Here is a 27,458-nt window from a genome sequence, read left to right on the forward strand (position 1 = left end):
GGTGGGATGTGTTTAAATGTACAGTCGTACCTTGGTTCTCGAAAGGAATCTGTTCCAGAAGTCCGTTCGACTTCTGAAAACGTTCAAAAACCAAGGCGCGACTTCCAATTGGCTGCAGGAGCTTCCTGCACTGAATCAGAAGCCGCGGAAGCAGTGTCGGACGTTCAGGTTTCAAAGAACGTTTGCAAACCAGGACATTCACTTCTGGGTTTGCGGTGTTCGGGAGCCAAAACGTACAAGTACCAAAGAGTTCGACAACCAAGGTACCACTGTAATTTATATGTATTGCATGCATACAGTGCAAAAGGAATCAAGCCTACAGTCCTCTCTAAACATTCCAAAAGAAGAAGAAAAGTTTCGCCAAATGCTAATAACAAGTATCGTAATATGCGGCATTTGTAAAGCACTTCCAAGTGTTGAAAGAGCACCACGTGCATTATCATGTTGTAACCTTCACGACAACAACGTAAGGTGAAGGAGTGTTATTATCCCCATATAGTAGGTAGGGTACACTCAAGCTTAGAGAGAATGCCTTGCTAAGGCCACCAAGAAACAGCTGAATGGGCAGCTTCCTGATTCATAGCACAAAAGGAATAAAAGTCACAAGACTGTTGAATAGTGAGTGGATTGAGGAGTGAAACAGCTGTTTTGGTAGCTGAGCAAGTGGAGAGTCACGGAATTCAGTGCTGACAAATACATACTTGTGCTATTCCCTGAAAACAATCAAATTAACGTTATAGAGTTTTCTGTTAATTTTTCTGATCCAGGTAGAGTGATATGTGTGAAGTGGAAACCACTGGAATGCTATACTTGATTTTAAACAGAAATAGCATTGGATTCCATTTGGAGGTGGGGGGGGGGGGCTTCGTGACCCATACCTCCATTGGCTTTGTCCTGCCCTTGTATGCTACCAAGACAAGATAGGCCCATTGTACTGGGAACCCATCAGCCTTGAATGCTTTGCATGGAAACTGTGTATATAACCACAAATGCTTTATGCAAAATCTTTCATTTGCCTTTTCAGAAGCATGAGCTTTTGAAGTGGGACAGGGTGGATTCTGCAACATAATAGGAATGCAATAATAATACACTAGTGGGGGAAATATACTGGACCAACCACACATAATTCTGCTTTATTGGTTGTTGCAATGCTTCCTCAGTTTTGTCATCTAAGAGAAGCACTCTCACGCCGCTATCACACAACAAAAGCGGGACACACACCTCAAAAAACAACAACCCTGAAACATTTCTGGGATGAAAAATTACAGGATTTTAGCAGGAAGTTATGAGACATGCACTGGTTGGAAATGAAGCATTATGTCTGCCCTGAAACTTTTGCAAATGCAAACAGTGTTGAAAGTGAGATCTCGTATAAATGCCCCAATACCATCATGAGCATAAATAATCATAAATGCACAATAAAAATGACACGCCCACAGTCTCTCTGCTCAAACCCATTCAAAAGGATAAAAGGGAAAACCCAGCAATATAAACCATTGGATGTTTATTTCTCTATCCTGCTTTTGATATGTGTTTGTCAAGTGTCAATCCTGGATAGACTGAGCAACCTATTGGCCTGAATGCCCAAGCCATTGAATTCGGAGATTCCTTTCTAATATTACTGTGCCTTTCATCTCCACTCAGTTTGTTGAGAAAGAGAGATTTTTTATGTTAGAAATGTAAAATATACAACCATCCCAAGAAAACAGGTATGAGATTAGTTAGAAATGATATCACTCCATCATCCTGGTTTTTTTTTGTTGTTGTTAATTTCCCCCCCATTCATCTCTTCATATTGGCCTATGTCGCCAACTAGTCCTGTAACCAAATGCATGTACTCTGTGCTTCTGAAACTCAATCCAGAAAATCCAGAAAAATGCATGATTTGGGGAGGAATGAAAGTCATACGCAAAGTAAATTCTTAGAAATAACAGCTGGAACCAACAATGGTGAAGTCCAAATGCAGAGTGTTTCCACTGAACGCCTGGAGCTTTCCCCACATTGGTGAGAAATAGTTCCACACATTTGCATGGTTCCTGATCAAAGATGGCATATTTTGATGTTGAGAACACAAATTCACATAGTTATGTCAAAAACTATGTGAGAGGAAGCTCTGTGTAACAGACTGTCATGGCTTTGTTGGTACAGGTTGATGGGGTTTTAAGATCAAAAAAGGCCACTGTAGGCTTGCTAACCTTGCTTCATAACACAGACTGATAATGTTCCTTCGGTAATTATCACTTTGTCAAGCCCACTCATTTTTCCCCCTGAAGAGAGCTAGAGAGAGTAGTAAATGCAAATTAAAAGGAAAGGCAGAACAAAGGGAGAGTTTATTAGGGTTTCCATTTTCCTTACTATCCATTGATGTAAAACAAGCTTCAACAGAAGAAAAATAAAATAAAATCTATAACATACGGCTTTTTAAACCTTTGATCAAGCAATGATATTAGCACTATTCAATGAAGTAATATTCCTCTTTTTGCCTATGCATACATTCTGCTCCTGACATGTATAGTTATTATAAGGAACACTTCACAAAATCACCTTAAGCAGGAGCAGACACCTGTGATAGGCTTATTATCCCCTGGCTTGCCTCTCATTAGTTCATTGACTGGAGATACAAGAGAAAGCTCTATAGTCTACAGCAGTTTTGCAAGTAAACAAGCAATAACTGTGGTTACCAAATGAAAACGATTCCTCAACATTAACTCAATGCTAAACAGCCAAAGGTAGGTGCAGTACACTATCATATGAGTAGTTCTGGCATATTTTAGAATGAGACCATTTCTGTCTACCTGAACTCCCGTTTAGATTAGATGATTTGGAATGGGTTCTATAATCAGCATATGTACAAAGACACCTAAGACATGGCTAAGGACGTCCCTGGCCACCCTTGGCCTCCAGCACATGCCCAAAGGTCTCAGTGCATTAGAAGTCTCAGTTATATCATGCACCCTCAATGAATTGGAGAACTGTTGGAACAGGCACAGACCTGAAATAGTAGAGGGCGGCAACTCCTCAACTTGTTACAAGAGCATCTAATATTTCCAATAGGAGCCAGTCCGTCTGGTCTAGCTAGGGTGGCCACTTACCTATCACTAAAAAAGAGGAAATGCATCACCAAAACAGAAGAGACAGATTTGCATGAAATTTGCATGTGCTAATATATACACATTTTTCACGTAATATACCACCAGATACAGTGGTGGCGGTGGCGGCGGCAGCAGATTACCAGAGGGGCTGGCCACTGGCCACCTTCCTCCTTCCTGCACTGCTGCTCCTGACAGCCCAACTTGTCATCCTTAACGGTGGTGGCAGAAGCAGCAGAGCCCCAAGTGGGCTGAGGAGGACGAAGCTGGCCAGCAGCGGTGCCAGTTAGCCTACAGGTGTGGATCCTGGAGGCAGGGGCCCCAGGAGTGGCAGGCGAAGGAGCCTGTGGATTGGGGCGGGGGGCGGGAGCTGCTGCAGCCTGTTCTGGCTGTCCCTCCATGACTCATCTCAGCTGCCCATCCACCGCCTTTCATCATACTGTGATTCACAGTGCCACCTTTCTGTGGCTAAGCAAACTGCAGCATGACAGCACTCTTACATTTTTATTATATAATATACAAATTTAGAAATAGGTGCTACAGTTCAAATAGAAATACAATACATCCAGTTGGGAAGACTGACCAGGTGACCTGTGTGTCTGCTAAAACTACTGTCCAGCTGCCAACTGTTGATGAACAACTTTCAGGCCCCTGCTGCTTCCCCTTCTTATGGCTCCTTATCTTTAGACTGGACTTGTCTGTACACCTTACAAACAGATGGCTCCTTGAAATAGAGTACTGTCAGAGTGGGTGTTCAGTTAGAATACAGTCTTCTGCAAATCAGAGTGCCAAAATTAAAATTTGGGGATCTAACTCCATATGGACTTATTTGGGGTATTGGTCCATCTTGCCCAGCATATTCTCTGACAAGCAGTGGCTCCAACAGCCTCAATAAGCCGTCTTTCCCAGTCCTGCAACATGAGATCCTTCCCACCGGAGATGCAGGAAACCAAACACGGGGCTTTCTGAGCACAGAGCGTGTCCTCTAACCACTGAACTATGAGCCCCACCACCTGGGTGCAAATGGCATTTCCTTTTCCCAGTTATCCTTCAGAGTAACCTATTGTAGGTAAAAACTACGACGAGCATGCTTTCTTCAACTTGCACTAAGCATACAAGGCATTGTTTGCACCACTGTTAACTCAGAGTCTCAAATTATGCTTCTCTCACAGGTACAGGGCCCCCAGGTTGTCTCTGCCCTCTGAAGCAAACTCTGCAACTCTTACAGCTGACCTGCCTGCCCTCCACACCCTCTGGTGATCTCTGTCACAGAAACCCCAGAGACCCGGCCTCAGACGGTTTGTCACCCAGCTTCCTCTGACTTCCTCAGTTGCCTTTTGCAGTTCATTGCACACAATCTGGTTCCCTCTCTTTGGCTCCTCTGTCACCTAATTGGCTGGCTGCTGTCCCCGGACTACGCTCTGTGACACAGCTTAAGCCCAGGGCACTGCATCTTTGGCCGAGGAATCTCTTGCAGAAGGATGTTTAGCAATATCTCTCGCCCTGCTTTTCTTCCCCCTAAAGACTGAGGGAAATCTGCTCCATTGCTGCTGAACACTTGCCTGTGCAGAGGTTTATAACCACCGCATTAATTAATCTGTTATGACCTTTTTAAAATATGAGGTTAATACTGATTGACTGTGACTTTTCTAGAGTCAATGCCACACCACTTTAATAGGTTTAAAAGGAAGGTGGTATTTTGAATCCCCTTGACAGCAGGCATGTTTGGGGGAATACATATTAATTAACTGACTAAATAAGTCCTTCCAGATTCCCTCTCTCTGCATGGGGAGCGCAAGGAGCCTGCAGGACGGACAGCCCATCCCACTTCTCCAGGGCAGCACAGAGAGGTAAATGGAGAGGCTTATGAAGCTTCCTTACACTGGGCCTTGTTTGGACAAAGCCTTAATGAGCTTTGTTGTTATTTTTATATTTATTACCTACCCTTCACTAGGAGGTCCTGTGGGTGGTTATAAAAATTTAAAATTCCTATATTAAAAACATCTCAGGTGTCAAAGGCAAGGGCAAAAACGTATACACGCAACTCCCGGTTTGCATACATTCAAAGATTGCATCGCTGCAACCCAGAAATAGACAGAAAAGGGGGTGTCACAGGGTTGGGGGCAGGCTTACATGCCAATGTGGGGGGGGGCGGTTTCAGGAATGCAACCCCTGTGCAAAATGCTTGTTGCCTGTATATTAATGAGCTTCATGCATCCATGTCAAACTGCTTTGAGGCTCCTTTTATCTGAATGAGCAAACAAGCCACATTTAACCCTAGCTTCCAGTCAGATCTGAACCAGAAAACTATGGTTAACAGCATCCAAACAAGCCAGAATATGAAGCTGGTTTCCAGATCTTGGTTTGTTTGGAAGCCGTTAACCATAATTCTAATTCAGATGTAATGGGAAACTATGGTTGAATGTGACTTCCTGGGTTCTTTGCCCACTTGGACAAAAGGAGAAACAAAGGGGCTATGCGCAGGTGCAGAGACATAATATTTTGTGCGTGGCTGCTGAATCAGCCTATTGATCAATATTATTCTATTACTCTGACTGGCAGTGATCCTCATGCAGGGGTCTTTCTCAACATGAGTTTGAACCTCGGACCTCCTGCATGCAAAGTATGATTGACAGATACAGAAGCTGTGGTGGCTACTTCCTTCAAGTCCCATTAGGAAGCATGAGGGAAAACATCATGCTATGCAAATTTATGAGTCCTGTCCTGGGGATTGAATTAGGAAGGGCATGAGGGTGAGCCACCAGCAAGCATTTAGGGCTTGACCGTTCAAAGGGTGGGTTTGAAGACAGGAGCTCTGACTGGCCCTTGAGCATGGCTTTTCTACTGGAAGGCAGGAAGCTCAGGACATTAACCATCACCAAGGCCATAACTGAGATGCTTGACATTCTCCAAAGCCTCTGCTTACTGACACCCATCCAAGTGGTGATTTCACCATGTAATGCTACTCTGATGCGGCTTGTCTGTATGTTTGCTGTTTTCTAAGACAATGTGCTCTTCAAAAATGCCTGGAGGAAAGATGACTTGCTTCTTGTGAGTGTTTTCATACACAAAACCTAAAGCAGCTCTTAAAGCAGGCTTTATGATTATGAATGTAAAACCTATATTCACCAGAATGCCTATTTGCATTGCAAATGTTGTCCCTCTGCTCTCTCTGCCACTTAGCAACAATAGCGAGACAGAGGCTCAAAAGTGATATGCGAAAACACTCTTGATTTTACCTAGTTTAAAAGTAATTGGAGAAACCAATAAAAGTTGGATTTTAGCTACAAGAAGCAAGAAGGGCTATCTATTATAAAATTTTAGAGTTGTTTCGCCACAGTAATAGAATCAATAGTTTTGCAAAGGTCCTGTAATTCAGAAACCCTGAACTGATTGTTATACCTGAATAAAGAATCTCTTTGGGAACTGGGTGCTGGCTGCTCTTTCTTAGCTGTCTCTTGTGTTGACAGCACAAAATCCCAAACCTCAAAAGCCTTAAAGGGGCTGTGTGGCCACTAGTTACTGTGCACAAGCCAAAGCTATGAGTTTATACCTAGCCTCAAAACAAGAAACTATCTGAGCCTCAGTTCTCCATCCATAGAATGGGAAAAGCAACCACCTAGTTGTGGGAAGGCTGGAAAACTAGCCACGTAGCATTCTTTGCAGTTCAAATGTTAGATCAGGGATTGTAAGGGATAGTAACCATATATCTCTCTCTAGCAGTTCAAGAAGGCCATTCCCTCTGTCCTATTCTCATTCCATTTCTCCTGTTCACTGTGTGTCAGTTTCAAGGAGGTGGGAACGTACAATATCCAAAGGTGGGTTTTTTGCTCTAAATGCTGTCCTGTGGGCTGGGCCTAAGGGATTGAAAGAAGGGTGCAAAGGGGTTGTTGGAGATGGAGCAGCAATGTTGATGTTAAGTATGGCTTTCAGTCACATGCAGGGTTTTGCATGTGGCCACTCTAGTTCTACAGCTGGGCGGGGGGGGGGATTACCTCCCTAGGTGCCAGCTGATCCTACACTAAACGGATGGATGAATGGGTAAAAGTAATGGTTCTAGCATGTATGAAAATGTGTGCCTAGACTTGTTCCTTTAAACATGTGCTTGTAGCAATTGTCACCACATCAGTTCCCAAAGCATGTAAAAAGATATAGGCTACTATAAGTGCCGTTCACTGCAGCACACAGGTCTGAGGAATCCCTTTCCAACATGTAGTAAGATCAGGCAGCACCTACCACGAGCTGAGAGCTTCTTGGTGTTTATGATCTTGGCAGCATATTCTTGTCCTGACAACACCTTCACACACCTCCTGACAATTGAGAAAGCACCTCTGTTGGAGAGAAGAAGAGAAGAGAGGGAGAAACCCCCAATACATGAGATGTTTGCTGAATAAAGTCATGTACCCCACATGCCTACATGGCTCCCTTGACCAACTACATTCTTTCTGTCGCACCCCTGTGGGGCTCAGGAGCCCAGTTAGGTCACCCCTTGTCTGCAGAGCTGGCGGCCCCTCACCCCTTTTTGCACACCTTCCCTTGTGGGGAAGCCTCCTCTTTTCTCCCCTCTCCTTGCTGCAGCTGCTGCCCCTGGTCTCTGAGCTGCACCCCACCCCGCCCCAAAGAGAGGTGCCTCCTCCCACTACCCCACTGGGGCCTGAGAAGCACCCCCTGGCTAGCCCCAGAAGCACCATTCGCCCTGGGAGCTTGTAGCCAGGGCTACTGCAACCAACAGCTGTGCAAGCCTTTGGGAGGCAGAGATGTGAGAGGGCATCAGAGGAGGGAGGGAAGGGAAGAGAAGAGGGACAGATGCCAAGGTTGCCTGCAGCACCACAACCATCATTCAAGGCACCCCAGCACTCTTTGACACATTCTGAGTGTGACGGGGGGGGGGTGGGAAGAACTGGCTGTTTTACATATGTATCACATTAGTTTCATGACCTTCATAGAATCATAGAATTGTAGAGTCTGAAGGGACCACAGGGGTAATCTAGTCCAGCCCTCTGCAACCCTCTTTTGCCCAAGGTGGGGTTCAAACCCACAACCATGAAATTAAGAGTCTCATGGTCTACCAACTGAGCTATCTCAAGCAGATTCCTACAGCAATCCTGTAGGGTAGTTTAGGGTGAAAATGAATGGCTTGCTCAAGGCCACCCATTCAACTTCATGGCTGTGTGGGGGATTTGATTTTGGGTTCCTCACATTCTGGCTCAATACTCTTAAGGCTGAAGTGGAAATTGCTAACTAGCTTGAGTAGAAACACTGGGGTGAGGTGAGAGTTGGGGATTTTCCTAACAGAGAGGTTCAATGTGTATTAGATCCACTTAGGGAAACTTTCCCATTCAAATGGCATTTGAAAGAAAAATCAGCAATGTGGATGTAATAAAGGGGGAAAAAATCCCTGTTATAAAAAGTGACAATTTGTCTCCTTCATTCAAGCATTTGGCATGTTTCGCCTTCCAATTTTTCACACTGTCTTCTCCCCCCTCCCCCTGAATAGTGACTTTTTCCACTGGTGGAAAGCATTAAGCACCTTCTGTCTTATCAAATGTCTCTTGGTACAAATGGCAGTCGGTGCCTGCCAATAATAATGCATTTTAATGAAGGAAAGATTGACACCAATGCAGTTTTTGTGCAAAAGACCCAACTTGAATCTGATGTTGCTGAAATTTTAAAACATGACCTGGGGGCAAAGATTATAGTGACAGCAGCTACAAGGGCTAAAATATTCTCATGTTAAAGAAATAGAAACTTGCATTCTGCAGTCTATATAAATTGTGCCAGGTTAAGAAAATTTGAATAGTCTTGCTTATTTCATATAATTTGTTTTGTGCCTGTCAGTCAAGCAGGCCTGGCTGATATATTTTTCTGTCAGAGGCAAAGATGGTGGTGTCCTCCACTCCATGTATGGAATCCAATTGGGCTGACAGCTGAATCCTACTTCAGCACTGGGGATGAGGCAACATCCTCCTCTGTACCTGGGGACAGATATCTAGTTTAAGGTGTGCAAGGAAGGCTTGTCTAGGGGACTCGGGGAGTGGGGGTGGCATATTTCTGTAATTCCCAAATTTGTGGATATTGGGGGTTTGTACTGCCTTTTGGCTTAAAGCACATGCAAGTTCAAGCTTTGGAAATAAAACTTGTACCCCACACCATAACCCTAACCACAGGTATACAAAACTTGCTTTACTTTTTGCATCCCTTTGGGATCCTAATTGTTGTGACAACTTCAGTGCACCACAGTCTTTTATGGGACTGGTCGTTTTCGTTTATTAGGCTAGTACATCCACAGTGGCTGGAGAAGGAATGTTCCATAGAGAAGCAAGAGCGGGTTAAAGGCAGAGCCCTTTGAGCTCTGCTAAGAAGATGATGATTTGTGATGCCACCAGGCTTCCCACAAGTGAAACTGTATTATGAAACATGCTTCCTACAGGATGCTTCCACACCAGGCATGCAGTTCATATCCTGGTGGATTTGTAGATGCCAAGACTTCATTAAAGCAGAGGTGAAGAAGACTGAAGATGCGTGTCCTTTTCTCCTCTTCATGGGCAGCTACTTTTCAACCAGAAAGCAAAGCTTTGACTTTTTCAACCTTGACCTGACCAGTGCCATCTACCTACAGGGAGAAGTGGCCTGCTAGTTTCTAAAACAGCTTGGCTTCTGTTAATCTGAGCCTCCTCTGCAGAAATAGAAGAATCACCTTACCGAGTAGAGTTAACTATCTCTTGCTAATACTTAGTAGAGGCAAAGGAGGAAATGAGACATGCTGTGAAGGTACGCTTATATTCATTGCCTGGGAAATAAGATTTGCAGCGGGAATCTTGTCATTTCTTGGCTCTGTTGTGCTAAAATTGAATGGTAAGGTGTTTCCGGATGTGAGGTTTAAACTGGCGCTTGCATTTCCCACACAAATATCACTCCTGGAAAACCCTACAGTGACCTGTGTGTAAATTCAGGCTAACCTTCACTCTGTTCCTCTTTATACTTTGCATTAACAATATTCACATGTGCACAAATGGTATGGGAGAGACCCACAGGGACAGGTGTGAGAATGCTCTTAAGGGAAAGAAGACTTTGTGCCTAATTAGATACTTAGACCTTCTTGTTTTTTATTATGCCTTTCACCACTTATAATAAACAACTTGTTTCAGGCCCTAGCCACTCAGGTGGCAGATATGACATTGCGTTGGATCCTTAGTTTAATTGGATGGGGGGGTGTCCCCCCCAAGGGATCAGCATATCCCCTTAAGGTGATTCTGGGGAGATGCTTCTGTCTGGATGGCCAGACAGGGGCTGATGGGCCACAGCACCCCCAAATAGTGATCTTGGAGGGGTCACCCTGATTTGATGCATGTTATAGGGTGCTACTTAACTTTAGTTAACCTTGCCAAAAAACAACCAGCAGTCAGGCTGGTTAAGTCAAGATACACACCCAATGCCTAGGCCAAAAACTGCTGACACCTGTAATCAATAAAGTTGTGGCCTGTCTAAATCCCATTTTGGTTGTCCTGTGCTTATTGCCTCTACACCTTTCCTTGGCCCCACTGCCTGCAGCTCCACTGCACCTGGGCCTGCAAACCAGATTCCTGATGAATCTCAAGGAGCTCAGAACTGAAGCTATACTGTACTTTATGCTTGACTGAGGGAAACTGAGGCATGGCTCATCCCAGCCAAGGGCATAAAGTAAGCAGTGCTGGGACTAAAACCTGCCTGAGGGCCACAACCGCTGCCTTGCAAGCCCTTCTCCCTAAGTGAGGTGGCTAGATGTTAGTGCTGTGAAAATGCACCCTTTGCAGAATAAACAAAAACAAAAACCACTCATGGGTCCAGCAACTGATAATGGTGTCACAGAATGAGCCTTGGTGATCCCTGGCTTAGATTAAGCAGTGATGGTACCACAAGAGTATCCTACTTGCCATTCACAATGTCTAGGGATCTGCATCCAGGGGGCAATGGAAGGTGGAAGTTGGGGGGTGTTCACAGTGCCACTTACTACACTTCCATTGCGCTCCCATGGCTGATTTTTGAAGCCACATCCACACAATCTGTATTGAACCTGTAGTTTGTTGACAAACACTGTTGTCTGATGTGTCCCCCCCCCCCTCAAACCAGGTTCAATCCAATTAAAAAAGTGAATGTGGAGTAAGCGGTAATGTGAAATTACCCTAACAGTTGCTGCACTGGCCCAGATGAGCGCAGGCGACAGCTTAATGAACAGCAGAGCTGGAGGGGTAGGGGAACTTAAAAGGTTGGGGGGCATCTGGGGGACACATCCCTGCCAGCTATGTGCAAATGTGGCTTGAAATGCAGTGCAGTGTGCAGGAATGACCTCGCTGCGTTTCATGTGGGGGTCTCTCAAGTGGGGCCTTTATGATGCAGAGGTCTCATTCTTCACTCTGGGGGCTGGAGACAGAAATAACTAAAATGGGAGAAGGAGTAAGTCGCTTTTTTAGACATCGTACGCAGTAGGTATAAATCATGGGTCCCCTATCTGAAATACCCCAAGTGTGATGTCTGTGCGTCTTGTCTCCCTAATAGGCCCACATATCAGAGGCACCCTTCTCCCCCCACCCTGCACCCAGTTTCCATTTAGTCGGGAAATAATCATGCTCCTTTGTATCTAGTGCTATTTCTGCCAAATCTATTCCGCCTGGAGGGGGTGGGCATAGGAATTACAAATATCAAGAGCAATCTCTCCCCACAGCAAAACATATATAGAGAAGGAAAAGAATAAACACAGGAAAGTGGGCTCCAGAGCCTCTGAGGAGAATGGAGAGTAACTGATTTTCCCGGTGGGGTGGAAGGATGAGGGCAATTTGGGCATGAATATGAATCTTTAGTCAAATAGGAAAGCGGCGGGGTGTGAGGAACAGAAGCAAAATGTTCATTGAAATTCACGTAGCAAAGCAAACCCACACACAAAGGGCCCCTGCTGGAAACCATCGTTCTGGGTCACATGGCAGTCAGGCCTGGCAGTGAGCGGGGTTTGGAAAAAGGAGACCCTTCTGGAAGAATTAAGGTAGCTGTACTAACTATACAGAGGGGACTGGGACTGAATACTTGCCGGCTGTCTTTGCTGTAGGAGCCTGAGAATTATTCTTTGCCTGTGTATGAAGTGGACTATTAATATCTCATTCACCCAGAGGGCCAAGGGCTTAATTTGGACGAAGGGAAATAAATGTTGCATTTCTTCTCCACAGAGGGGCCCACCAATCCATTCTTGGTCCTGAAGATTTTACTTTTATGTTTCCCTTCCCTGCGCTTTTGTCTTAATCGCATCTGCTTTCCCAGCAGCAGGAGAGGGGGATGTGAGAACAATTCCCTGACAATTTCTCCACAACGGGCTCCAGTACCTGGCTAGGGTAGGAGGGCAAGTGGGCGGAAGGAAAGATGGCAATCTTTTAATACCCGCAGAGCCTTTGCAAGTATAATAAGCTGTGCATGAGACTGCAAGTTGCCTGCCTCCATGTTCTTGTCATAACTGCTTTGCTCCAGTGTAACGCAGCGCTAGGCTTGGCCATGTGAAATTCGGATTCAAATTCCCTCTCGGTTCTAAAGCTCATTGTGGCTGTATACACATGATAGCCTTAAAGCACATGGGAAGCACATTATTTCCCTCAACGAACTCTGGGTCCTGCAGTTAACCTCTCACCGAGTTGCAATTCCAAGCGACCCTTAACAAACTACAGCGGCTGCAAAGCTTTGAGCTTCTCACAAGTATACACACTCTTTCTCTTGGTATCTTCCATGTGTTATATACACAGTGACCGACCCAGAACTACTGCCCTCCATATCCTGGTGCCCTCCAGATATTTTGGACTACAATTCCCATCCCATCAGCCCCAGCCAGCCTGACCTGAATATAGCAGTTCCAAGTCTCCCCTCCCTCTTCTCTCGCTCAGAATGTTTACAACTGGGGATGCAATGATGCAAAATGATGTTATCATCATGGCACAAGTTTCCCCCCACCCGCCCCACTTTACTGGGGAAGTTCACAGAGCTCTAGAGCTATTCTACCCCCCACCTCCCCCATCTCCCAATAGGGTATTTGGCCCAGATATCTAGAACACTGTTAACAAACAATGCAGATAGGATTTCAACAAAAGAAAGCAAATAAAGCTGCATTTACAGAACTGGGGGTGGGGTGGGAGGGGAGCCCCCAACAGCCCATCTGCCACAGGTTTCTCAAACTTGCAGAGAGTCCCCTAGATAGCTGGAGACTAGTTGCTATGGCAATGCAAATTATCACTAAGAAAGAAGCTCTGGTGGAAAAGAATAGTCTTCACCTCTGCTATACAGGATGCCTCCAGGCGGGAGTTTATTGTGGACTCGCTGTTGCTCAACCACATGACATCATTGTCATCAAAATGCCAGCCCCCCTCCCCCTCCCCCCTCTCTCTATATATAAATGATCTGGATTTCCCCTTACCATGGAAAACCCGTTAAGCAAAAACAATCCATTATATATATATATGTCTGCAGCCACTGCAGACTCCACCCCCACAGGTGTGAATGAAATTCAGCACGACATGCTGAATTTTGCTCAAAAAGACACCGTTCCATAACACAACAGGTACTGCAGTCTGGAAGGAATGTTAGAAAATGTGACAGAAGCACTAGCATTATAACCAGGAAAGCCAAGACAATATTCCCCACATCGAACTTCATCTGTAGTCTAACCACCATGTATGATTTATGCAAGCAAATCAGGATGGATTCTGAATAAACAGGTCACCCGAAGGTCTCTAGCTCACTCACACTGTGTGATCTCCCAGGCCCTGACACTGCGTGCTCCTCACCATTTCCTCCCACCAAGCTCAGCAACGCATCCATGCTCAAGCCTGCAAACCCTGCCCTGCCTCTAAGCTATGGATCCTTTCCAGGTTTCTGGTATATTTTAAAACATGGGTCTGCACCATGCGTTTAAAGTACATTAGTGGTTCAACCCCACCCAGGGACAGCTGTGGGTGGGATTCCTGCATTGCAGGGAGTTGGACTAGATGACCCTGGAGGTCCCTCCCTCTGTGATTCTATGATCTGATGCACATTTAAAGCACATGGCTTCCCCCAAAGAACTATAGTTCATAGACAGAGCTACAATTTCCAACATCCTTAACAAACTACAGTTCCCATGAATCTTTAGGGGGAGTCATGTGCTTGATATGTGCATTGGGTGTACTCTAAATGTATGCTGTAAATCTGTCAATAATACAAACTGTTAAGAGTGTGAATACTACTACAGTGGTACCTCGGGTTAAGTACTTAATTCGTTCCGGAGGTCCGTTCTTAACCTGAAACTGTTCTTAACCTGAAGCACCACTTTAGCTAATGGGGCCTCCTTCTGCTGCCACGCCGCCGGAGCACGATTTCTGTTCTCATCCTGAAGCAAAGTTCTTAACCCAAGGTACTATTTCTGGGTTAGCAGAGTCTGTAACCTGAAGCGTCTGTAACCTGAAGCATATGTAACTGTATATTTGAAGATTATTGAAAATTGCTGATGGGGAAACTCCCATACCCTTTAGATCTGTCACGTAGTCACACCTATGCCTACCATTATCCAATTTGTTTAGGTGGGGAGTCACACTGAAAGCTGCTCCTTACTCAAGTAGCTTGAAATCAGAGGTGGCAGGTGAAAGGTAGATGTTTGGATGAAGTGAGCACATAGCAATCTGAGCACTGCAGGTGCCTGTTAACAAAGGAACGTGCATGGGTGTATGTGAGGGAGGAGGAAGTGGCTGGCTTAGGAAGCATTCTCTGAGTATTATGTGTATTTCAGGGGAACCAGTGTCTCGTATGGATTAGACAAGACCATGATGTGCAGTACAACTGTGTAACCTTGTTCTATTAAAATTGAGACACACCCCCATGAACAGGTCAGATATAATGAAAGCAATAGGCAAGCTTCATGGAAACTGTAGTTTGTTTGTTTTTTGCATTCCCCCTTCTCTCTGGCTTAACTGCTCTCATTATCACTAAGCATTCAGTGCATGTTACACTTGCAGCACACACACACACACACACACACACACACACACACTGGACTTCTTGTGAGCAATATTCAGCTTGCCCTTTTTGTACTGCATGCAGGACCACCTCACAACTTCACAAGTTGCTCAGGAGCAAATGCTTGAGACATCAATGTTCTCAAGGGGCACCAACGAAGGAACCTGTGGCCCAGGCATTCTCCGTGTGGTACCTGTAGGCACACATATATCCACGAAGGCCTTCTGTATTGCCTGGAGGGTCCCCTTCCCCCACTCCTTCTCCCCAATTAGTTCCGAAAGACAACTAATTAGTCTTCTGTTCCACAGCCCTGCTTTACACTTCACCATCAAGCCAATGGACTAGGACCTGGGAGAGCAGTGTTTGAATCCGCACTCAGCCATGAAGCTCACTGGGGGACCTTGAGCCAGTCACCACCTCTTAAGCTAACCTACCACACAGGGTTGTTGCAAGGATGAAATGGGGAGGAGGAGAACCATGTACATCACCTTTAGATCCGTGGAAGACAAATGTGGTATGTAAATGCAATAAATAAATAAACAAAAATTTGGTTCAGTTGATCGATGTTGCACATATTACGGGTGTTTGCTTGTTAATAAAAGATCTGTTCTACATTGAATCTGGAACTTCATGCTGAAGACAACATGTAGTACAAGGAATGATATACACTGTGTGAAAGTGCTGTAGAATACGGTATTTGAGGGCTCTGCCTGCTTTATCTCTCTCATGTAAGGCAGCTGAACAAAGGAGGAGGAAGATATTTGAGTATGAAGAATGGAGAAAGAGCGGAATGACATTGAGAGGAAAATGGCAGCTTTAAACTTTGTCAGAGGTTTGAGCAATTTAAAACAAGGTTTCAGTACAGCACGAAAGGAACTGGGAAAGAGTCTACAGTATTACGTTAGCTTCTTGATGTTAGTTTCTGTGTTGCATCCATTTCTGCGATTTCTTCTTGTTAAAACTTAAAAAAAAAACAAAAAAAAACCTAAAATTCCATATCCATTCAGACCTCTCCCGCCACTTCCCATTCTCAGTGACCTTCCCTTCTAGCTCCCATGCCATGGCCACTACGGCTGGGCAATCTGCCTTCTCTTATGCTCCTCTGCCACACCCTGACTTCACGCAAACCCAGGATTTTGATGTAGCATTACAAATCCTTCAAGGGGAGCCATGTGGCGACACTCTTACATTTTTATTATATAGTAAGATTGGAACTGTCGTTCTCTTCTCTTTCAAAGGTTGTGTACGCACATGTTCAGGAAGGAACCAGAAGGACATGTGTGCAAGAGCATATTGCGTAGAGTTCTGTGTACCGTGGCTGGGATTCACTGTGTCCATATTTCAGTTTGCATGTAGGTGGTTGAGTGGGTGATGCATCCCTGCTGGCATTCAGACACGCATAAAGTTCGACAGCAAGTAGTGCTCACATGAGCCCCCCCCCCACACAAATATATCCCTTCATTCAGCCTTCACTACGATCATGCACATTGTACAAAGGAGGTCTGTAGAAGAGAGCAGAGATGAAAGACCAAACTAGATTTGCCGTTAAATACAACTTTGGTTTTGTTCTTTTAAAAAATGCATATGACATCCACCAGGATGGCTGATAATGATTGGGATCACTACAAGTCTATGATTCTATGATAAGTGGAGAGGAGGAGTTTAACAATTTCCTCCCCAGCTGCAGCCCTGAGGAAAATCCATTCTGAACCTGCTATTTGCATTGGGAGGAAATCCCCAGCTGGCACCAAATTTGGCTGGTCCAGAGTTATCCATAAAATCCCCTTCACTCCTATTACACCCACACTTTCCTTCCTCAATATGATTCAGTATGATTCTATGTGAACCAGTTGCCACCATTGCATATAGAGAAAGCATCTTTTCACAGCTGATGTAAATGAGCATCTTGGAAGTGCCTCTTCCCTGTAAGTCCAATAGGGAAAATATGTCCACCTCTCTCTCGCTCTCGCTCTCTCTCTCTCTCTCTCTCTCTCTCTCTCTCTCACACACACACACACACACAGTAGCATCTGATTTGCCACTGCTGGAAACTGAATGTTGAACTACATGCAGCTTTGGTTTAATTTGGCAAGTGCAGCTTTAGTCATAGTATTGAAAGATAACGTTGGTAATAATCAGCAGTGTTGATCCACTCATACGATTATGGCTCATGTCTCTACAGGAAAACAGCTCTCTACGACTATGCAAAATAGACACACACACACACACACACACACATTCAGCCAATGCTATAAATGCCTTGCTGTTGATGGTGTCATGAATATAAGCCCGTCGTCTGAAAGCAAAAAATGCTTGAAATATATTATTTATACAAGGTCAGGATTTGACTCTCATGGTTGAATTTCCAAGAAGCAGGTTCATGTGGTGTGGGAAACCTCAGGCCTGTGGCCCTCCAAGCCTCTCTATCTGGTCCTCAGGACTCTTTCCCACACTCTCCCCAGAGTCACACACCCTCTCCAGGGCACCAACACTGCTTTGCACCCTCCTTGACTGGAACGTGTCGTTGAACTGCCTTTTGCCTGCCTGGATTCAGAATAGAGAGGGTGTGTGTGATGAAACCAGCCGGCCTTCTGTACAAAGATAATTTTTACTTCCTTTTTCTGTTCTGACTAATTTTGCCTCTGGCCCTGCCCACCCCTGGCATGTGGCCTTCAGGACATGGTCCAAAAGGGAATGTGGCTGCAAAAAGTTCTCTGCTCGTGAAGCAAAAGTTTCTAAGGTGTTTGGAAAGTGCTGTTTTTGTATTGGTACCTCTTTGTTCTGGATCAGCAATGCCCATGCAGCCTGCACCCCCATCTTCTCATTCCTGAAACAGGGGAGGTGAGGATGTAAGTGTACCAGTGAGGTCTGAGAGGCTCTTCTCAGCTGGGTTACACGTTTCCAGGAGATTCATTAACCAGAATGCCTACATGCTTTGAGGATGTGCAATATATTTCCCTCTGCTACAGTGCAATTTATATTTATATTTACATTTGTGTGATATTTTTACACTGCCCTTCCACCATATTCCTGGGGTGCTTTACTAAAGCGGCGGTAGCCAACTCATTGTTGGACTCCGATCCCCATCAGCCCCAGTCAGTACGGCCAGTACTGAAGGATGATGGGAGCTGTAGTCTAACAACACCTGGGAGGAACTACCTTGGCTACCCCAGACAAAAAAGAACAAGGCAATGAAAATACCAAATAAACAAATAAATAAGCCATGCAGGACATTTGTTGAAGAACCATACCTGAGAACTGCACCCTCCCATCATCATGGCACAACTTGAGCAAACCAAGGCGACCAGTTACGTGTGCCTTTCTAAGGTGATGGAGGCCACACAGTATATAACTGAAGAACCACTGTGGCCCAGTGGTAGACTAGGGCTGGATCTATACTCAGTCTTTAAACTTTCTTAGAACGGTGTTGTTGATATCATTCTAACATAAAAGGCGTCTTGATTTCTTATTTGCTTCCTTTTCTACAAGGCCGACCCACTTATTTCATGGGGAGAACTCTACAGCGCTCTCTGGTGTCACATTTTAATAATGCATTATTGACGTCGTTATCATAACCCTTTAAAAACTCATTTTTAGTGTTACGAGTGTAGATGAGTCCTATGTCTATTGGGGACCAGATTCAGGTTTCCACTCAGCTATGAAGCTCACTAGATGAGCTTGGGCCAGCCACTATGTCTCAGTCTGCCCAGCCTCTCAGCCTCTTGTAAACATATTATAATGGCAGGGGACAGAAGTCCACCATGTTGAGCCCCTTCGAAGACAAACAGGAAATAAATGCAAAGAACATGCACTCTGGCTACTGGAAACAATATAACTGAGCTCCCTTTGTCTGAAAAGTGGCAAAGGATGTTTTGGCACACCATGTTCATGAATAAACTTACTTATCAGAAGAGGTTTGGGGGGAAGTAGCCAACTGTCAGTGGGAGGAGAGCAGCTTCTGCCTCAATTTTAATTTCTGAGTGCATGCAGGTCCCTGCCACACAGGCAGCAGCATCCCCGAGGCAAAAAGAGCTTCCTTCCCCACAGTTCTTCACACTTGTGAGCCTGTGAGGCCACCTGCCTGCCTCCCACTCCTCCTCCAAACCATTTTCAGGGCTTATCTCCCTTCTAGAAAGAAAAGTGTGGGTTGGGAAATTTCTCCCCTTCTTATTTGTTCAGCAAATCCTTTCTTTCCCCCTGCAGCTCTGGGAATGAAGGGCCTGATTATATATTGTCACATGATAATTCCACTCAGCCACTTCTTTTGCCTGCTCATGGGGGGGGGGGTGAACTCAAAGAACTCAGACAGAGGCGTTCTGCTCTTTTTCTTTGCCTCTCTCTGATTCCCCCCAGCCCTGCCCTCATCATTTCTATGCCCCTTCTCCATCTTCTTTGCCCCTCCCCAACCCTCTTTGGGACTGAGTATTCTTACAATTCCATGACAAACATTAGGGTGGAAAACATCTGCTTCCATCAGGTATCAGCTCGTGCATTCAGAGCGATCGATCAATGGCATTTTCCCCCAGGAGAAGCTAGTTTTCCCTGCCTCACTAATGATAAGAGCTGCCTCTTCCAACCTGCTGCGCTCTGAAATGTTTGGGACTACAACTCCCTGCCCAAATCATTCAAAGATCACCAGGTCAGGGAACTACTGGGGTTTTGACCATACTATCAAATTTTCGAGTGATGCAAGAAAACTGAATTCTGGAAATGCTGCCTTCACATTCCCGGAGTGGGGGGAGGCCAGTTTAACTAGACCCACTCAGTAATGCTAGCATTGAGAAGGATATTCCTGGTGTGGTGTCAGCTCTTCCCTGCATTTTAATTATCACCATTCCCCATGCCTCAAAGGAAAAAGAAAGTCTTATCTTCTAGTTTTGTTCTAAGGATGGGAGCATTGTGACCTTGCGCAATCAAAGGCTCTGCTAAGTGTCAAGATGTATAATAAAAAGTAGTGGCCATCGAAAAGATAATGCTGCCAAACACACCAGTGGATTATTGTAACAGGAATAATTCCTTCAAAGGGAATTTCTGTAAATAGGGATTCAGATTGATGTAAAAAAATAATAATCCTGCTGTAAAACACCAAGCAGTTGTATAACACTTTACGCAATGAAAAACTCCTTGCTGAACAGCGCAAATCATGGTCTCTCCCCCCCCCCTTAACATAGAGGATATTTGATACAAAAAGGTCATGGATGACATTACATTTTCCATACATGACATTAAGTCAGACCTTACAACCATTTCCCCCCCACATCACAAGTGTAATTTACCGAAACATATCATTTGAATTTAAAAAAACTGCATTGAAGACATAGTTTGTAAAAAAAAAAAATTAAACTCTATCATGCAGTTTTCAAAAGCTAAGAAATAAAAAAATGATATTACAAATAAAAATGTAACTTGCCCCCGAATATTGTGTTTTAAAGAATCTAAAAGATACTAGATTGTGTGTGTGTGTGTGTGTGTGTGTGTGTGTGAGAGAGAGAGAGAGAGAGAGCAAGAGAGAGAGAGAGAGAACAAAACCAAATTATAAGGAGCTTCTCCAGGCTCATATTTTATATGTTCTCCAGTTCCTGTCTGAGGCTTCAGTAAATGTTCAATATTACAATGGTAAGTTCTGTTCCAAAACCTTTCAGAGTTTTTCGAGAGCGCCAACAAGTGTGCCAATGGGGTGATCTAGTGCACATTGTTCACTTAGGTTTTCAAAATCTTTTGGGCGACGTCCCTCTCCAAAAAGCTCCTGAGAAGGCTTAGCAGTCCTGGGACAGGAGGAGAGGCCCTCCTAGGCTTCGGTAAAGAACCAGAAGCAAAAAGTAGGAATAAATGGACAGTTCCATGCTAGAGATCATTAGGAAAAGGATCAACGAATAAAAACATCAAGATTGCAATGCCTTTAAATAAACCTATGGTGTGATTGCACCTTGGAATACCGTGTACTACTGTTTCGAGCATCTCACAAAAGTGCATTGTAGAGCTGGAAAAGACATAGGAAAGGGCATGCAAAATGATCATGAGAAAGGGTTACAACTTTGGGGGCTCTATAGATTGGGGGGAGGGCAGGAGAGTAATGGAGGAACGTGATAGTTGTGTATAAAGTATGTACAATATAGAAAAATTATTGTTATTATTATAGAGATATTCCCCACTCCCTTTCATAATGCTAGAACTTGAGGTCATGCAAATGAATCTGAATGTCGGGAGATTCAGGGCAGACAAAAGGAGCTGCTTCTTCACACAGCTCATAGCTGAACTACAAAATTCACTTGCACAATATGTGCTGATGGACGCTGATTTAGATAGCTCTAAAAGTGGATCAGAGAAATGCATGGAGGAAATGGGGATCAATGGCTATTGTTGTCATGATGGCCATATACCACCTCCAGGTGCCGGTTGCCGAGGAAGAACAGCTGGGGAGCCCTATTGCTCTTAGGTTCTGCTTTTGGGATTTCTATAGTCCTCTGGTTGGCTACTGTGGGAAAGAGGATGCTGAAGAGGCCCTTGAACATAAGGGTGCTCTTGGGTTTTTACAGTAATTTTAATATTGATTTACTGAATAAAAGGTGTGCATTTCTGCTGGTGACAACAACTGGGAGCTAATGATATGGAATTCCATGCTCTTTAATTATCCTGTGCTTTCGTACAGTGCATGTGGACCATTTGGAGCTGGACCATATGAGCATCTAGAAGATGCATGATGCTGGTCTTAACCATATATTGATATTATTGCAAACTGGAACTACAGAGCTTGAAGGGACCGAAGGGTAGTTTCACCACTGCTGGTATAACCAAAGAGGAAGGGATACAAATCTTAAGAAGAGGTATCAACCTGTAGGAGAACTGGGCGCTGCTGGCGCATTTTAGTTTGTGAGCTATCTGTGTTTACTACTCTCTTTGCACCAGCAATGATCAAGGAGGACACATGGCACAATCCCCTTGGGGGGGTGATGATTCAGATGTGCTGATTCAGCATTCTGAAGACTTGCAGCTCACTATGACCAAAAGCTCTGTGGCAGAACATCATATGCTCAAAGTGTCCCTTTCTAATCTCTCACTGAAAACACCACTGTATACAAATTACTGTTTTCCTAGGAAGTTCACTCCATTACTGATCAGCTCTTAATTTAGAACAATGTTCTGATTGGTTAACTTAAAATGACTTTAAAACCATTTAACACAGCCAGGTAAAGATAGATAGATGGTAGATAGAACGTAATGTTTCTCTACCAACAGTTCTGTTTCATATGGCACTGGAAAAGCTGCCCTCAGAATTTGACGAAGTCATTGTGTGTCTCAATATACTGGAAGCCTCTCCAATGAGTAAGACTGAATTCAAATTTGGATGTTCCTTACCAATGAAAGCTCTACACTTTGGCTACCTTTACTTGATATCAATTCTGAAAATTGTTCTTTCCATGGCCAGACAGTAGGGTTGCTTGGTTCCAACTACTACTACTACTACTACCACTAATAATAATAATATTATGTTGGATTGGTGGGATTTTTCTTTTGCTTTGATTTTGGACAAAAAAAATTACTTTAACCAAGGGTGCTTCCACACAACCTGTTTACTACACATTCAGCCTGATTTGTTTACGGGGAGGTTAAATGATGTTGCATCATAGTGTTATTCTGAACTTTCCTTAACACAAAAGGTCTGATCCTTTGGGGAAGTGGTTTTGCAGTGCAAGAGCTCCCAATCAACTCTCACTGTGGAACCTGAATTTGCCAGTATGCAATTGAATCCCACTTGGAGACAGTGATGTTCCAAGAATGATTTTTCAGTCCAATTTAAGACAAACATAAATATCAAACGACAGTATTTTATATGCTGAATATATTTCCTTTCTCAAGTCACTTTGTTCCCCACAGGACCCTGGAAAGGTACGTAATCGGAGGTATTTCACTCCGTCTCCACCAGGGGCAGCATACTCACAAGTTCCTTTTCATTGCTTGCTGTCTGCCAAAATGTACTTTGCTTTCTCATCCTGGAGTGCCTTTGTCTTATATAACACAAACAGCAACCTCCACACACCACATCTTCCAACTAACATACACTCCATATAGACAGTGGTGTGTTAGATCTTTCAAACAGCCATGTTTTAGGAGCGCTGTGGGGAGAATGAGAAATGCCAAGTCTATTCCCTTGGTGCTGCCATCTTTATCCTGGTGGGATTTGCAAGCCCATTATTTCTTTGCTGTGTGAATCTAGAATATAATAAGCAGGGGGATGGGGGACGTGTTCCCTAAAAGAGCTATATTTTTGTTACACATTTACTCAATATGTGAAGGGTGTGACATTAGGCATTTCCACAAAAACATAATGCATGTTAAAAATGCTAACGACGACGTAGCCAAAATTTATTGATAGTAGCCCAGTACTCAAAATAATCTCTTGAAACAAATAATTTGCATACCAGTGGATCCTCTGTGAGTAGTTCAGTTTGAGGACTAGGACATGAGTTGCCTCAGTAAATGCATGGATAAGCTTTTAAGATGCAAATAACATTCTTTGGGGTTTGCTTGTGTTTGGAAGAAGGTGCCCGCCAAACAAGCCCCTTCATGTCTAGTAAAAACAATCTCTGACAGTGTCCCACATAAGAGTACGCTCTGAAATATCTTAAGATGAAGATATGCATAACCTCGTGCCTCAAGTTAAACAAAACCTCGCCAGCAAATCCCACTTGTTTTGGCTTTCTTCCTGAGGAAGTGGCCATCTTGCAACCGTGTTGAGTAACATGTAATGCAATATCCAGAAAACATTTTAACAACGTGGCTCACTGCTCAAAGGACTATGAAAAACAGTGGGTGAAGTGTGATTTGGGCAGATCCGCCAGACAGAGACATGTTCCATGCAACACTTATCCTTTCCTTCCTGCGTCACAGTCAATAACATTTCACAACCAAAGGCACATGCAGCCTTCCATGGGATACTGTGAGACACCAACAATCTCCTCCTAAGCTGTAACAGAGGAAAAATGGAAGTTCTGCCACACCCTTCTGACCATAGGAATGTTTGAGTGAAGTGCTGGATGAAGTGACAGGGAACGAGCCAGGGTGGGGGGGAGGAGTCAGTAATAGATGCTGACCATACCAAACTGTTGTAAGGTAACCAAAGATAGCCAGCTTTCTTTATTTTTAACCTGAATTCTCACACTGTTGGAACACTGTGCCCTCTCTTTCTGAGCCAGGTACCATCTAAACGCTGCTCCTTATAAGCTCTCCATCCAATTCAGTGGCTCTTGTGAACACTTCACAGACTCACAGCCATTAGCACCCCTCAAAATAGCACCTGCATGAGGGCTGGGGTGATGTTAGAAAGCTTCCCGAAGAAACAGGTTTGAGTCTTTCCCAGGTGTCAATTAAGAAGGAATCGCACTCATCTTCTGGACTGAAATAAAGCTTTGCAGAGATCTGGCCACTGACTCATCATTCCGCCACCTATGCATGATTCAACAGCCCAAATGTTTGTGAAAATAAATGCAATGTCTGGTGAACCACATCTAAATATGTTCCCTGCACAAATGCATATGTGCACACACATCAGAGGGGTACATGTACCCTGCTAGTTTAAACGGGTTCAACTTCTGTGGAGTTGACTCTTACTGAATTTATCCCACTTTGTCCTGTTCTCCGCTTTAAATTGCATGTGCTAAACCACATGTGTTAACACATGAGTCTAATTTCCTCTACCACCCCTTCTCGAATCTTGTTTGCTGTGAAGATATCCCCCAGTGCAACTAAATGCATCCAAAATTCCTGGTACTTGCATGCAAACATTTATACGTATGCAAAGTACCACTGTGTGGACTTGGAGAAACACGAATGCCAGCAAATAGACACGCCTACATATTCAAATCAGGGGCACATATTCACAATATGTTGCAAAGACAGAAAAATGCCAGCACAAATAAGAGGGTCTCCAACAAAGGATTATTTATACAGACACTTAGGATTGTCAACGTGTGTGGAGAAAAAGCACATAAACACACAAAAATCCATAAATGCTCACTATTCGAAGATCATTTATAGGAGATATCCTTCCAGTCTTGAACATCTAAATGTGCTCTTATGAACAAGTTACATATCTATAGATATACAGACACACATATACAAGGCACACTACTGACACATGAAAGATATATGCATTGCCTGATATGCATCTAAGATACTTGATCATGTAAAGTGAATTCTCCCATTCTTTAAAGTGAAGTGCATATGCAAAGTGAAACAGATATATAAATTCACACATGTGGTCATATGCACACAAACATACTCGGAACAAGAGATATGCAAGCTGACTGCAAAAGAGAGGTGCAAACCTAGCTGTGCATGCAAAGATGTGGTTTAATATGCAAAACTATACACTGTCATATCTGTTCATTACAGTCTCAAAAACCCAGCTGGCATTCTCTCATTCTGTTTCTATTGCATACCTGTGAGTGTTTTTACACACAGATTTCAGGGTTCTCTCTAAAACTGTCTCACCTGAAAAGAGGGTTAAGGGAATATAAGCAATGGGACAACTGCAATCCAGGGCTGCTTTATAAATCACCAGTCCTTCGTTCCCTGGGAAGACAGCGACTTCCCCGGAAAGTTGTGCTTTGCGAGGCAAATCAAGCACATCAACTTCCCCAAAAAGAAAGTGGCACTTGGCGTAATTATTTTAACCTGGATCCTAGTGCCCTTGCCCTCTTCCGCTGGGTCATCTCAGAACTACAGATAGCAACACAAGTACAGTATACACACACAGCAAGCGCGAACGATGTTAGCAAGCGATTTTAACACGTCCCACACTGATCTCATTGCTTTACAAAAGTGGAGGAATATGGAACCCTTATTTTATCAGCAGACTGAAAAAATGTTTTGCCAGCTCCAAGACTGTCTCTCCTTTCCTGGAAGCCCCCCTCCTGCCCTCTTTAAAGCCTACATTTCCCTGCTCTCCTGCGAGTTTGTTTTATTGTTCACTCCGTTGCCTTTTCTCCCCCCCCCCGCTCCCCCCAGGATGCCATCTGTTCCCATTCTGGCTGATGCCTCCATCCCCCCCTCCGACTCCTCAGTCCAGTACTCTCATTCATTTCCAGTACAATCCCTGCCCCCAAAACACACACACTGTATCTGTCTTAAACTTACTTCCCCAGCTCTTCAAAGAGCTGGTATTCTTCCGTGAACCGGGTGCAGGTGATGGTTGCCATCCTGGATGGTGACTGCCTCCCCTGGCGTGAAGTTTTACACAAACACCTCTCCTCTCTTGAGCACGCACTTTCTCGTTTTCCTCTTCACTCCTAGCGCTCTCGCCTTCTCAGAGGTAAATAAGCGAATATGTATGATTGACAAGCCTGGAGATAATGATGAGGGCAATTTGTCTTCTCAGCCTCACAAGCCTTCGTCAGCATCCAGTTCTCCATAGCAACCACCTCTGGAACGCCCTGGTTTTGTTGCCTGGGTAACTGCTTCCCAAACACCTGCTTCGCCCGCTACTTTGCAGCTCTCTAACGCCCTGACTCTGTCACTGTGAAAACTGCATCCTTAGCCAGAAAACAGAAGATGACTTGAAGGAGAAGACCATATATATATATATATATATATATATAGGCAAATTAAGTCAAGCAACTGAGAATTAACTGGGGCAAAAAGGTTCCTATGGAAACTGCAGTTTCCACATTACAGGATGGTCTCTGGAAAGACAGGATGCTGTTGCCCTGGCAACTGCATCTTATTCTCCAGAAAGACAGGTATTGCTGCGTTGCCCAGGCAACTGCAATACTTTCAAGGTTTAAAGGAACATTATGCTTCCTTCAGCCACAGCTACTTTTGGGGGAGATATAAGGGGCTGCTTCTGAAGGCACCTGTGAGTCTTACTTAGGACCATTAGAATGGGGTGCCTTTAAAGGGATACACCATGGTTTTTGAATAAATAAAGTATAAAGCAGTCTGAATTTTTCCAATTCCTGTAGGGGGAGCAGCTAAAACTAATTCAGAATCTGCAAAACCTTCTGGAAAGCAGCAACAGAGCTTTATTCCCAGTAGGGTGTCTGGCCCAGATTTCATGCACTTTCTGTTTCTGCCATTGGAACTTAGGAAAAGAGAAAGGGGGGGAACATTTCCTGAGGAGTGGGGGAGGAGAAAGAGAGAGAGAAAACAAGAACAGCATGATACAGTAGTTAGTTATATGCAGCTGCTGATGAGGGAAAGCATCCTGATGGAAGGACAGGTTGCCTAGCAGACATCAGTCCTTGTGTGGATGTGATTATGGAGTGTGGGCTGAGTTAAGGATGCCGGAAAAGTATGCCTACATTTTGAGAGCCATATCTTCTGCCAATAACCCCGAAATCCTCCCTCTCTAGCAGTTGGGAATGCAATGAG

At 44.3% G+C, this 27,458-nt stretch overlaps 1 protein-coding gene across 5 annotated transcripts in view; it reads right to left on the reverse strand.

The window, feature by feature from the left end:
• Positions 1–26,564, reverse strand: part of CAMK2A (calcium/calmodulin dependent protein kinase II alpha) — a gene marked incomplete at its 3' end in the record, with an annotated part of 113,104 nt that extends 86,540 nt beyond the window's left edge. For 2 of the 5 annotated variants that reach the window (XM_083488415.1, XM_083488417.1), the window contains exons 1-2: positions 26,226–26,563; positions 7,326–7,420 (exon numbers count right to left, since the gene is read on the reverse strand). In XM_083488415.1, coding sequence (XP_083344541.1) covers positions 7,326–7,420; positions 26,226–26,287 — 157 coding nt within the window. In that variant the 5' untranslated portion in view covers positions 26,288–26,563. Of the gene's footprint in view, positions 1–7,325; positions 7,421–26,225 lie in introns of all 5 variants that reach the window. The other 3 variants (XR_014522271.1, XR_014522272.1, XM_083488416.1) reach the window with 3 other exon arrangements.
• Positions 26,565–27,458: the final 894 nt, after the last annotated feature.

Source organism: Podarcis liolepis (genome assembly GCF_965112155.1).
Source record: "Podarcis liolepis genome assembly, chromosome: 2".
NCBI lineage: Eukaryota > Metazoa > Chordata > Lepidosauria > Squamata > Lacertidae > Podarcis > Podarcis liolepis.